The following is a 12,907-nucleotide window of genomic DNA, read 5'->3' as shown; positions in this document are numbered from 1 at the left end:
GTTCAATAATATCCAGGAAGCAGTGGAAGGGAATTGCAGAGATGAATCCTGGAGCAGTATCTTGCAGCAACCTGGTGCATATGCTGAGCATGATCCCTTTGCATTATTACTCCTGATTTCCAGCACTTACACTGATTTTTATCATTCCTTTTTCACAGGCTTCTAAAACTTCCAGCACATCATTTCCTTTTGTTAGCTGGCCTCTATTTTTCTCTTTAGCGCCGCCACAAATTCTATTACAGCTGGTTTATGCCATGAAAGTCAGCAGTAAAATTGATTGGTACCTTAAAGCTGAGCTCAGAGCTGACCCTGAGAGGGTTTGTGCCTTCATGAGCTCATCTGGTGGCAGGAGCCACACTGTCTCCTTAATTACACCCATTTTGTCTGGGGAGGTGCAACCTTGGAGCTGCTTTGGATTGGTAAATCTGTCATGATTATCACCAAATCATAAGCAGAAAATGGAAAATTCTTACTCAGCTTTCAGGCCCTCCTCCTATGCCAGCTGCATCCCATCCTTGGAGCTTTTTACATCACTAGGATGGGCACTCAGCTCTCCTGTTTCTTCCTTGTTTACAAGAATGACCCACTCGGGATTGCAGGCTGAGGTTCTATTTTTAGCCACACTTTGAATTTCCAAGGATTGCAATGCTTAGCCAAGGTGATGCTCACAGCAAAAAACGTCAGATGCTTTGTAGCCAGGAGCTGTTTTTCACTGGTTTGGAATGCAGAGGAGAGCTGTGCTTCCCAGTACACTGCAGCTCCGTCACTGGTGTGCGTGGGGGAACTGCTGGACCTCAGGGATGTGGTAAATAACAGCTCCTTTCTGTCCCTGGGCTCCCACGAGCTGTCTGGCTCCAGGGATGGGGCTGGAGGAGGAAGAGGAGGGTGGATAACAGTGTGATCTCACTCTCTGGAGTGTCCACAGCATTGCAGCTTGTTCCTAAATCCCCTTGGGAACAGTTTCCAGGGTTGGGCTTGATTCTGAAGGCGTATTTTGGTGGACATACAGTCATACATTGAGCATCTTTTGGAGGTTTTTTTGCATTTTGGAATCATTCCTCTTGGCTGTATGAAATGCTCCCAAGCCTGTCTAGGGTAAACATTGCTATTGCCATTCCTCTTGCCTGATATTGCCATTACCTGGAGTAATCATGGAATATTTTGAGCTGGAAGGGACTCCTGCAACATTATCCACAAGCAGGATGGGTTGTCTGTTTTCCTTTCATTTGTTCAGGGTCAAACAAGCTTTTGCTCTGAGCTGTTTTGGCAAATGCTGTGACACCCAGAAAACGCATGTTGCGTTGGGAAAACAGGAGGGAAAACAGGACCAACTCACAGAGCTGCCAAGCAGGTGGTCCCAGGGGGGCAGAGCTGGGAGCCTGCCAGCCTTTGCTGATGAGAGTCATAAAGAGGATAATTTGAAGGCATTAGTAAAACAGTTTGGTAATATCCACTGTTTGAAAAGAAATAAAAAGGTACCTGCTTCCTGCAAATTCTGTTAAGGATATAAACAGGAGCCCTGGTGCAGGGTAAGATGTAGCACTGTTGTGGTGATATCACCAAGAAAATGCCAATCTAAGTTGCCTACCAAGGATGTCTTTCCATCAGCAATGGGGAACAGGCTCAGCCCCCACAATTCCATCTCTGGTGGTTCATGTGGAGCTGCTGGTTCTGCCTTTTGGAGAAGTTTCCCATTACCAGACCCTGGTGGGAGTTATTGTTGCTTTACCATATTGGAAAACTCCAAATGTTCAGGTTCAAATCTCCATTGTGTCAGTTTGCTTGGATAGATTTCGTTTTTGAAACTGCAGTGCAATCACCTTACCTTTGCTTAGGAACAAAGCTGAAGGCAAATCCATAACTTTGCCAAGGCTGAATCTGCAATTGCTTTGTTAGAAAATGTAGCAGGATATTTGTCAGATGTCCAGGACGCATCCCTGGTTTGCTTTGCCATTGTTCTAAGGATATCCTCACTCAGTCAAAACACAAAGATGCTCAGGGTCAGTTCTTCTCCACTGTCACAGCTACCCACAACAGCTCCCTTGGTGCAGACAGGAGCACTGAGTTTGTCCTTTCCTTCCTCCAGACTCCAGTGGTGAGTTTCCTGAATCCCAGCCGTGGTCCAGAGTCAGGAGGGACGATGGTGACCATCTCTGGGCACTACCTGGGAGCTGGAAGCCACGTGTCAGTGCTCCTAGGAAACCAGACCTGCGAATTCTACGGGTAAGGGGCCAAGCAGGGCCAGCCCAGCAAACATCTAGTTTCTCTTTTCACAGATGAACACCTTAAACTGCTTTTATTGCAGCCACTGCTGCAGGTGCCTTGACCTCCTAAGAATGCTCTGAGCAAGGGGTGAGCTCCTGCAGGGCAGAGCAAGGCAAAGGGCTGCACACACCTCCTGCTGAGCATCTTGCTCAGCCATCAATCTCCACTGAGATTTCGATGGCAAATTTGCTTTTTTACCCAGCAGTGTAAACACAGAGTTGACATTTGCAGGGTTTAATGGGTTTTCTTGGGGCTTAGTTAAAAAGAGATACGTGTGGTTTACATCTGTGTGCGTCACACACACACAGCCATGCCCTGAGGAATTCACTGATGTGCCCAAAGCAGCTGGCAGTGGGCACAACCTGTGTGGGAACCTGATGTCCAAAGGGATTCTGCCTCTCAGATCCTTGCTCAGGCTTCCCAGGAGGAACTGAGGATGTTTCTGGGAAAGTAAAGACCCCTGGAGGTGAATTTCTCATCTGGAAGACTGAGAGGTTCTGTGATACAGGAGCTGTGGGAGCACATTGGGATGTTAGCAGGGCTTATTCAGCATCCATCCTAGGATGGTGCTTTGGGAGATGTGGACGTTCTGAGATCTTCCAGTGTGGATCAGTTCTCCATTTGTTAGGCGCATCCATCCTAGGATGGTGCTTTGGGAGGTGTGGACATGCTGAGATCTTCCAGTGTGGATCAGCTCTCCAGTTGTTAGGCACTGTAACCAGCCCATCACTTCTTCTTCCCATCCCCAAAGCAAAGATGCTGCATTGCTGTCTCAGATGCACACAGGGAATGGCATCAGCCCTGGAATATCATCTCTTTAATTCTATTCAGGCAATCTACAGACACTAACCTGCAAAACCTGGCAGAGTTTTGGATTCCCTGTGTGTTCTGGTGACAGCAGGCAGCAGAGCCTCAAACAAAGCGAGCGGCAGCGTCTGAACAGCTCCATCCTTCACGTGGGGTCACGCTGTGCACTTTGTTTGGCTTGGGCTGTTTCGAGGCAATGAACTTCAATTGTACTCGAGGGTGTGGGGGAGCCTGATGAGATGAAGCGGTTCCTAATGAGATTCCCTCTAATTACAGCTTCCCCCATTCTCCCCTCTCTGATCGGAGGAGTGGGTAGATTCACCATGACGACATAATAATAGCACAGAAAGCTAATTAGCTGATCACAGGGAGCTGGAGCTGCTCTGCCAGCAGCGATGCGTCACTCTGGATCTCGTGCCAGGGCTAAGCAGGCACAGCAGGGTCTGGTGTGGGCAGCAGCAGTGCAGGCAGCAGCAGCTCCTCAGCTGCAGGGACATGCATGGAAACACTCGGAGACTCAGCAAGGAGGGTGGAGAAACCCACTCTTCACACAAGGATGTCTTTGTGGTTAAATTAATCCTAGGTGGAGAGTGAGAATGGGATGAGGGAGGGAGGAGGAGGAGAGCAGGAAGGGGGTAGATGTGGAATTGCATCAACAGAAACAGTTGAATTCAATTTGTTTGAGGTGTTTTAGGGGGTGGTTTGTGCTCCCTCAGTTCTGGTGGATGGAAGTGCCAAGGTGTGAGCTGGGAACATTGTGGTACCTGCTGTTCTGTGCCCCCTGAAGTGCCCAGTCCTGAGTTATGTGCCTGTACTCCTTAGGAATGGTGGGGAGTGTGCAAGGGCTCCAAAAATAGACCACAGAGCATCCCCCTGCCAGGCACAGACATCAGAGCTTTGCTGGAAGCAGAGCAGGGACACAGCTGCCCTTAAGCCTCAGCCACTCAGGCACCTTCACCAGCTCCTCAGGCCCTGAGGAGGGTGAGGATGGGGAAGACTGGGCATTCTCACTGGTTTGGAATGCAGAGGAGAGCTGTGCTTCCCAGTACACTGCAGCTCCGTCACTGGTGTGCGTGGGGGAACTGCTGGACCTCAGGGATGTGGTAAATAACAGCTCCTTTCTGTCCCTGGGCTCCCACGAGCTGTCTGGCTCCAGGGATGGGGCTGGAGGAGGAAGAGGAGGTTTTGATTTCAGGGCTGGACAGTCAGTGAGGTGCTGTTGTCCTCTGTAGAACCCAAACCTGAACGAGCCACGGAATCAACACGGTTTGGTGAGCCAAGGCCAGGTTTGAGCAGGAAAGCCAACCACAGGTGGCCATGCAGGAACACTGGCTTTCCAAGGATGTCACTCCAGCACTTTTTGTAGGATCATCACCATGGAGCCATGTGGTTCCTCACAGCTCTGTCCCAGTCACTCAGATCTCATTCCCCTTCATCCATCTACCCACCGGCGCCTTTGTGTTTTGACAGCACCTCACTACTCTGCTGCCTCGACCTTCTCTGGGGCTCTGATGGAAGCAGATGGTCTGTTGTGGCCAGCCAGGCAGCACTGAGGCCGAGGTCACCCTGCTCTGCTGGGGAGACAAAGCCAAAGGCAGCGGTGACGGTGGCATTGCCCTTCCCAGGCGGGGGCTGCGCTGGCCCATTATGCCGCTCACAAGAGCCTCGTGTGTGCAGTGGGGTGGGGAGGGGAAGAATTTGGCTTTTGAGTGAGCTTATGCATCCCATTTAAAAAGCAGCCATCTGTTTTCACACGCCCAGCAGAAGGCAGCGGGTTCAGAGGGATGCGGGAGGCTGCAGTTTGGCACAAAGAGTGATTTTTTGAGGGAGGCTGAGCTGCTCTCGGTGGGCAGAGCTCTGCTCCCTCCCTCCCGTGCTTACTGAGACCCTCCTGCCAGTCTCAGGAGCTCATCCCCTTCACAGGTGTCAGTCTGGGGCTGACTGATGGCTCAGCCCTTTAGTGAGCTGCTGAGGATAGGACAAAAGGCTGTTTTCTGCCCCTACACCGCAACCACCCGTTAATGTTTCCCCATTTCCCTCTTGCCCAGGCGATCCATGAATGAGATTGTGTGTGTGTCAGCACCCTCAGCCCATGGCCTGGGGGCTGTTCATGTCTCTGTCAGCGTGGACAGGGCTCAGCTGGAGCAGACTTTGCTGTTTGAGTACATCGACGATCCCAAGGTGCAGCACATCGAGCCCGAGTGGAGCATCGCCAGGTATCACATCTCACAGCTCACCTGGGCTGGATTTTCTCTCTCAGTGAGGCCAAAAGAGAGTCTGTTTGGGCATGCACATCCCACACAGCATCCTGGGTTTGTCAGGGCTGGGCATTAAATCAGGTCTAGAGTTACCAGAGTAGTTGTGATTACCACAGCAGTTGCAGTCTGCGCTGAGATTCAGGAGCACAAATAAAGCCAAGATCACTCCCATCTGCTGCAGAAGGGCACAATTGCTCATTAAAGGCTCCTTCTTGTAGTCCTGGAATAAAACAAAGCCAGCAACTGCCAAGAAAGGAAAAAGCTGATGTTAATCAAAATGCACTATTATCCCAGATTCACTGCTAGGAACAGGGTGGCTGATGCTGTCACATCATCATGTCATTGTCACTGCTAAAAACCCTGGGCCATCCTCATCCCGTGATGTTACTTTAATAGTTGTGCTCACAAAGGCTGTAACACAGATATTCCTATCAAATTCCAAACATTTTTTCCTAAATCACCCTTGAAAGAAGTAAGTGTCTTGCAGAAGGCTCTGGAGATGTTTGTTTTGAGTCCAAATTCGGGTTCTTCTCTGGTTTTGGGTGGGGTGGGTTGGCTGGGCTGCTCAGAGCTGCTGACAGGGGGTCTAAGGGAGCAGCTGAGCTCTGCTGTGGAGGTGCTGCAGCTTTGGGTGAATCTGGGCTGTGCTGCTCCAGGGAACACATGGAAGAACAGTGGGAGACTTTGCTCAGGGCACAGGCTGTAGGAGAATGGGGGTACTCTGGCCCTGGGGGTTATACCTTCCATGGCCCTGATGGCACCAGGTGCTCTTCATCCCTCCCCTGCTCTATGTGACAACTTGCTGTGTCTGCAGTCCAGAGGCAACTGCATGTCAGTTCCTTCACTGCACGAACCATTTATCATGTGCCTTAAAACCAGCACCATGTAAATCATTAAACGCTGTGACTAATTTATTGCCTTACGTGTTTAGTCTCAGCTCAGCTGGTTTCTTTGGCCCTGTTCCTCATCCCACTGCCTTGCAGTGCTGTGAGGTGGGCAGGGGTGCAGGTGAGAGTAGAAGATCTAGCAACACTCCATCCCCAGTGACTCAGGGAGTGAGTATTAATCCACACTGTCACCTGCTGCCTCGAGTGTCTGCAGAAAACATCTTTCTGAGCTCAACAAGGATCCTTGCTGTCAAGCCCAGGCTCCCTGCACAGCCCCAGCTCCATTGATCAGGTCTCTCCTGTTCTCCACAGTGGACACACACCTCTGACTGTCACTGGCTCCAACCTGGATGTGATCCAGGAGCCGAGAATCCGAGTCAAGTACAACGGGAAGGAGTTTGTCAATGTAAGTAGGTGCTGTCAGCTCGGTGCCTCCAACATCCAACATGCCCCAGCCTGGATACAGCCACGGTTACTGGTGCCAGTGCTGTCTGCATGGTGAGCCATGCTGTGGCAAAAGCTGCTCTGGGGGTATTTCCTAGACTTAGCTAAATTTGGGACCATGGAAAGAGGGATTTTTAACATGCAGAAATGGGAAATGACTTCCTCAGTAGCATAGTGACTGCCAAGGAGTTAAAGCTAGAAAGAAAGGACTACATTTGAGGTCATCTCTATCACTTCAAAGTCTGTCTTGGGTTAGATAAACTTGTTTCACTTCTGAAATTCCACTTTTTGTCAGAGCCCCTGAGCCCCAGAGCTCTCCTGTGCCCAGCATCCTTCCATTCCCGTTGGTAGGAGAGTTAGGGCTGATCCTCCTCCTTCCTCTAGCTGTATTTTTTCAGTCCAAGAGTAAGAAACTGAAATGAATCCCCAGCTAAATGGGAACTAAGCAACATTCTAGTATGCTGCAAGTAAGAATTGTACCTCCAGGACCTCAGAAATTATTTTGATCAAGTAAAACTGAAATATATTGTTTCTATGCAGTGATCTTTGTGACTGAATCTGTATTATCTTGGAAAGGGCAAATCACTTAGCAGTCTTTTCCTATTCCTTTTCTCCCCCTCTGAAGACCTTTTTTCATCTGAGCTCTTTTTAAAAAGACATCTAATTTTGTTGCTAGCACTTGCAGTTATAGTGCTACAAAAATAATTCTGAAGACACAAAATTGAGGGAAATTAAATCTTCCACTTATGGAGAGAGGCCAAATGGTTGGGCTCTTGCTGCTTTACAAGGCAAGAGTCCCATAAATCAGCCACCTCCCTACTTTGAGGGCTGGAGGAGCCATGGGTGTCCTTAGCCTGGCAGGAGATGACCTTCATGTTACCTCCAGCCCACGAGTGTCAGATGATCATTCCTTTCCCTTGCTGGCATTTGGGAATTGCCTTTAATCACCCATCTGCAGCAGGGAATGGGTATTCCTTATGGGTTTGTTTCGGAGCTAGCATTGTCAGAGAGGATGGAACTGGAAAGAAAAGGAAAAAAATAAAGAAAAAGGAGTAATATCTGCTGCATAAGCCTTTAGCTCCATTGAAAAACAGCTCATTTCCCTGTGAGGATGGGGAGACACTGGCACAGGTTGCCCAGGGAGGTAGTGGCTGCCCCAACCCTGGCAGTGTTTCATTCCAGGTTGGATAAATCCTTGAGCAACCTGCTCTGGTGGGAGGTGTCCCTGCCCAGGGCAGAGTTTGCGGCTGGATGATCTCTGAGCTCCATTCCAACCCTTAAAATTCTATAATTCATTTTGAGCTCACTCTTATCCCTGCACCAGTGCCTTGTGCTGGCTGGAGGGGAAACAAATTTTCCCCCCAACTTCTATTGCATCATAGAACCATGAAGGTTGGAAAATACCTCTAAAATCATCAAGCCCGAGTTAAATATTTCCAGCAGAACTTGAATCTGCTGCAATTCCCGGGGAGTCTTTAAGGAATCAGAGCATCCTTGTCCAGGTCTGGGTGAAGTTCTCCCTGCTGTGTTTTCAAAGTATCCCCTTCCTCACAGGTGTGCAAGGTGGTGAATGCCACGACTTTGGGCTGCCTCGCTCCCCCCCTGAGCCCTGAGTACCGTCCCGGCCTGGACGCCGTGGAGAGACCCGATGAGTTTGGGTTTATCTTCAACAATGTGCAATCCCTGCTGGTCTACAATGACACCAAGTTCATCTACTACCCCAACCCCACCTTTGAACTCCTGAGCCCCACCGGGGTGCTGGAGCAGAAGCCAGGGTCACCCATCATCCTGAAGGTAAGGAGAGGCTTATTTATCCCATGGGAAGAGGCAAAAAAATCCCAGAGAGAGGAGTTTTGTCCTCCTTTGGAGAATGGAGTACACTAGACAGAGTCCTGTTGTTTGCACAAGATGGGAGTGAGATGGGAACTGGAGAAATGTGCTGCATCTTTGTCAGTCTTCTCTCCCCTTGTCCCTAGGGCAGAAACCTGTGCCCACCTGCTCCAGGAGGAGCCAAGCTCAACTACACTGTGCTGATTGGAGAAACACCCTGTGCTGTCACTGTGTCTGAGACTCAGCTGCTGTGTGAGCCCCCAAACCTCACTGGCCAGCACAAAGTGATGGTGAGAGACCAAATGTTCCATCAGCATCCCTTCCCTCCTTCCTTCCCATCCTTTCTCCTCCTCCTCCAGCTTCCTGACTTGCTTGGATACTGAGTGCAATACCTTGTCCAAGGATCACTAGGATTTTAAATCTTTATGGCTAATTGGAAGCTTAAAATATTGATGTGGATTAGCATGGAGAAACTTTGTCCCTCCCTGAGACTCATTCCCTACTATCAGAACCTTCTAGAAGGAACAAATATATCTGGCAGTGCCTTTGGCACTGGGCACGATCCATCCTCAGGATGAGGATGAGACCATTTCCAGTTTTGTCCCTTCTACATGTGATTTAATCAGCACATGTAACCAGACCTGATCTGCTAAGTGCATGGAAAGGTTTTGCCTTTTCCTGAAGCAGAAGCCAGGAACATCTGAACACTGGAGTGGTTGGATCAACCACCTCATCCAGGACAACAGTCAGTGCCTTCCTCTACTTTGCTTTTGGGCACCACTGCTTCCTCTGCTCCGCTCACAGCTGCCAAAGTGCTTGAGGAAAGCCCAAATGAGATTGTAATTGTGATTTATTTCCCTTGAAGTTCAGCATCCAAAACATATTCAGATTATCACAGTGTGATTCCCAGAAGTACAACCTGGCTGAGAGCTGCTCACATCTGTGGCCAGGGCACATCCAAGAAAAGCCTGTCCTGGTGTTAACTCCAGCCTGTTTGCTCCATAGCTTTCACCTGGGGCTTTCTCTTCCCTTCTCTGTTCTTTTTTTTCCAGTCACTCTGGTGCCTTGTCAGTGAAATTATCAGTGGCTTGCTAATGTCCATGGTTTACAAAAGGGACTTGAAAGCTTATAAAACGAAAGTCAAATGGAGCCATCAGATAATAAGAGCAAAGCTCAGATAGTAAAGGGCTGGCACATTTATCATCACTTGAAGCCTCCCCGTGTTCACATCAGCAGCACCCTCTGTGTTGGAAGGCAATTGGAGTTTTGTGTTGTTAAACAGAGATGGTTCAAAGCTTCCTGAGGGCTCAGCTGTGTGGTGGGAAGCACAGGCCCTTGGGACAGCCTAAAGCTGCTGTGCTGTGCTCTGTAGGTGCGTGTTGGTGGTGTCATCTTCTCCCCTGGCTCAGTGAGCATCATCTCAGACAGCCTCCTGACCCTGCCAGCCATCGTCAGCATCGCGGCCGGGGGCAGCCTGCTCCTCATCATCGTCATCATCGTCCTCATCGCCTACAAACGCAAGTCCCGGGAGAACGACCTCACCCTCAAGAGGCTGCAGATGCAGATGGACAATCTGGAATCCAGGGTGGCCCTGGAGTGCAAGGAGGGTCAGTACTGCCCAGGGTTGGGCTCTCTGTGGGTGTTGTGCTCCGTGCTTGGGTTCCCAGTTTTCCCAGTCCCTAGATGTTTGGGGTGAGGAGCAGAGTGTGTGTCCCCATGAGGTTTGCACTCCTGTCCCAACACGGGAGGGTGTGCAGCCACAAGTGTGTGAGGAGCAGACATGGCTCTGCTGCCTGATGTGTGGAGAATAGGATTAGAGCTTGATCCTGCTTTAGGGACATGCCTGGGTCACACGGCAAGGACGGGACGGCGCGAGCCCCGGGGTGTCAGCACAGTGTCCCCTCGTCTGATGGCTCTTTAGTGAGGAGCTGTTAAAAAGGCACAGAGAGGGAGCAAAGAAGTTCAGACCCTCAAGTAACACTCTGCATCCCAAATGGAAGGCAGGAGGGCTGCAAAGCTGGTCCAGTCCCTCCTACAGTCTATAACATGAGCCTGGAGCAGTAAGAGTAGGTCTGTGGGGTAGGAAGAAGCTTGTCAAGCATTTGCTTCTGGGAAATTTTGTGTGTTATTTGGAGTATTTAGACCTGCTGCTTGAAAGTTTCCACATGGGCAATTCCTGTCCCTTGCAAGGAAGTGGCTGAGCCTGGTCTTCCCCAAAGGCAGCACAGGTGAAGGTGGGCAGTCCTTGCTGTAGCATTTTTTGGGTGTTCTGCTGTTGTTTTCTACATCTTTCCACCTGGAAAGGGGCTCAGTGAATCAAAAGAAATAGCTGCAAAATTCTGTGTGACCCCAAGAGAGAGAGAGAGAGTTGTGTTGGATTTGTTCAGTTGATTTTAAGGATAGCCTTGAAAGCACAGGACAAAAAATGAGATGCATTCAGGAGAAACCACAAATTCAGCACAGCACAGCCCAGGTGGGGTACAGAGACCTCACTGAGCCTGCATGTTGTACTTTGGAGAGAGAACACAAGGAGACACAGAGAGCTGTATAACACAGTAATGTCATGTTATGAGATGGAGAATAAATTCCATCCTGACCTCTGCAGCAGCTTGGATTTGATCTGCATCAGATTTGATTATTTTGGCAACTGTTGATAGAGGAGGAGGAGGAGAAGAAGAAAGGAAAATATGGGAGGCAGCATGTTATGAAAATAGATCCTTGTTTCTATCTGCAGACTTTAAAGGTGCTTTAGGTGTGTGTACACAGGTGTGAACTGCATACAAATTAATAAGCATCTTTGTTCTCAGCATCTGCTCTGTGAGGTGTGTGCTCTCCTCTCAGCTGCCGAGACAGAGTCTCCAAGGGTCTGTCTGAGTTAGGAGGCAACAGCTCCTCCAAACTAGTCCCTGAGCTGCTCCATTTCCAGTGGTGCTGTGCCCACAGGCAGAGCAGACAACCCTCCCCAAAGCCTCAGCTCCCAGAGCTCACCTCTCTCTGTCCTCTTCTCTCCTCCCTGAACAGCATTTGCAGAGCTGCAGACAGACATCAATGAACTCACCAGTGACCTGGATCGCTCCGGGATCCCCTACCTCGACTATCGGACATATGCCATGAGGGTCCTGTTCCCTGGCATTGAGGACCACCCTGTCCTGAGGGAGCTGGAGGTAACAAACAGGCTGTGTTCCAGCTCTTCCAGGTTTTCCTGAGCCTTCAGGGAAGCCAGAAGGAAACCCTGAAGCACCTTTATGCCTTCACACCAAATCTTATTTGACGCCCTGGGGTCAGCAGGATGAGCCCTGAGTTCATTTGAGCTCAGAAGCTGGTGGTTTATTTCATCCCACGTTTCCTCATTCCTTTTGGACTCTCCTCCCTGGGTGTTGCTTTAGTTTTATTTTATAGGGGTTTATATTGCTATAGGCCAGCAGCAGAGCGTGTCAGAAAAGTTATGGGTGTGCTTTAAAGTCCTCTTTTGTCACCTTATGGCACAGAGAAAGGCTGTGTGCCTGGAGCATCCTTGGATTATCCTGCCTGGAGCATCCTGCTGCTGTTCCACGGCGTGTCCACAGGAGGGCAAGTGGAATGCCCAGGCAGTCTGGACTCTGAGCAAGCACTTCATCTCCCTGTTTTTCCCCCCAGGATGTGTAAATATACAGAAAAGATTTTCACTGAGTATATAGAATTGGTAACGTATAAGGGTCCATCAGATCACCTCACTGATGGTCTCTGCTCACCTGGGAGAGTGCCAACAATAAATGATGGTGCTTCAGGAAATATTATCTGCCATCCAGGAAGGGACTGCCATCCTTCCCATGGGATGAGGCTGGTATCCTCCACCTGAATGGGGCTGCAGTCACCACCCTGGGATGGGTTTGCCATCCTCTGCCTGGGAGTAGAGGATGGGTTTGGCATCCTCTGCCTGGTGGTAGAGGACTGAACTGTCATCCTCCCCCCAGAATGGGGTTGCCATCCTCCCCTTGGGATGCCTGGAGGTACCAGGCTCAGAGACTGGAATTGGTCCAGTAAATCCTTAAGTCCTGTTGCCTTCACCCACACCAGGGGTTGGCTGTAGGAGGAAGGAGTCTTAGTTGTTCATACTCCACAGGCTGCATTGCTTTTCCAGGCAAGCACTCCTCAGCCTTGAAGCACCAGTTGAGATTCCTTTCCCATGGGCCACCAGCACTGAGCAGTTGCTGTGGTGTTGATAAAACAGAACCAGCCTCTCCCAGCCCATTCTGTACCCTGAGTTTTCCAGCTCCATGCATTATGTTTGCTGTTTGAATTGCCAAATAAGCTGATGCTGTAGCAAACAAATATGAAAGCTTTTTGTTTTCCTCATGAAAAACAGAATTGCAGAAGTGATAAATGTGATGCCAATTACACAGTCGCTTAATTATGTAACGTTAGTAAAACCAATAC

General features: G+C 49.7%; 1 protein-coding gene across 1 annotated transcript in view; it reads left to right on the top strand.

Annotated features, from left to right (window-relative positions):
* Window positions 1-12,907, top strand: part of LOC103812158 (plexin-A2-like) — a gene marked incomplete at its 5' end in the record, with an annotated part of 32,741 nt that overhangs the window by 710 nt on the left and 19,124 nt on the right. Inside the window, 7 exon segments of the mRNA XM_009085167.1 lie at window positions 2,087-2,223; window positions 5,121-5,288; window positions 6,530-6,623; window positions 8,216-8,455; window positions 8,638-8,781; window positions 9,864-10,098; window positions 11,513-11,655. Coding sequence (XP_009083415.1) covers window positions 2,087-2,223; window positions 5,121-5,288; window positions 6,530-6,623; window positions 8,216-8,455; window positions 8,638-8,781; window positions 9,864-10,098; window positions 11,513-11,655 — 1,161 coding nt within the window.

This window comes from Acanthisitta chloris, unplaced genomic scaffold, assembly GCF_000695815.1.
Source record: "Acanthisitta chloris isolate BGI_N310 unplaced genomic scaffold, ASM69581v1 scaffold1982, whole genome shotgun sequence".
NCBI classification, from domain to species: domain Eukaryota; kingdom Metazoa; phylum Chordata; class Aves; order Passeriformes; family Acanthisittidae; genus Acanthisitta; species Acanthisitta chloris.
The sequence above is the reverse complement of the archived record's forward strand: the minus strand, read 5'-3'. Positions and strand labels throughout refer to the sequence as shown.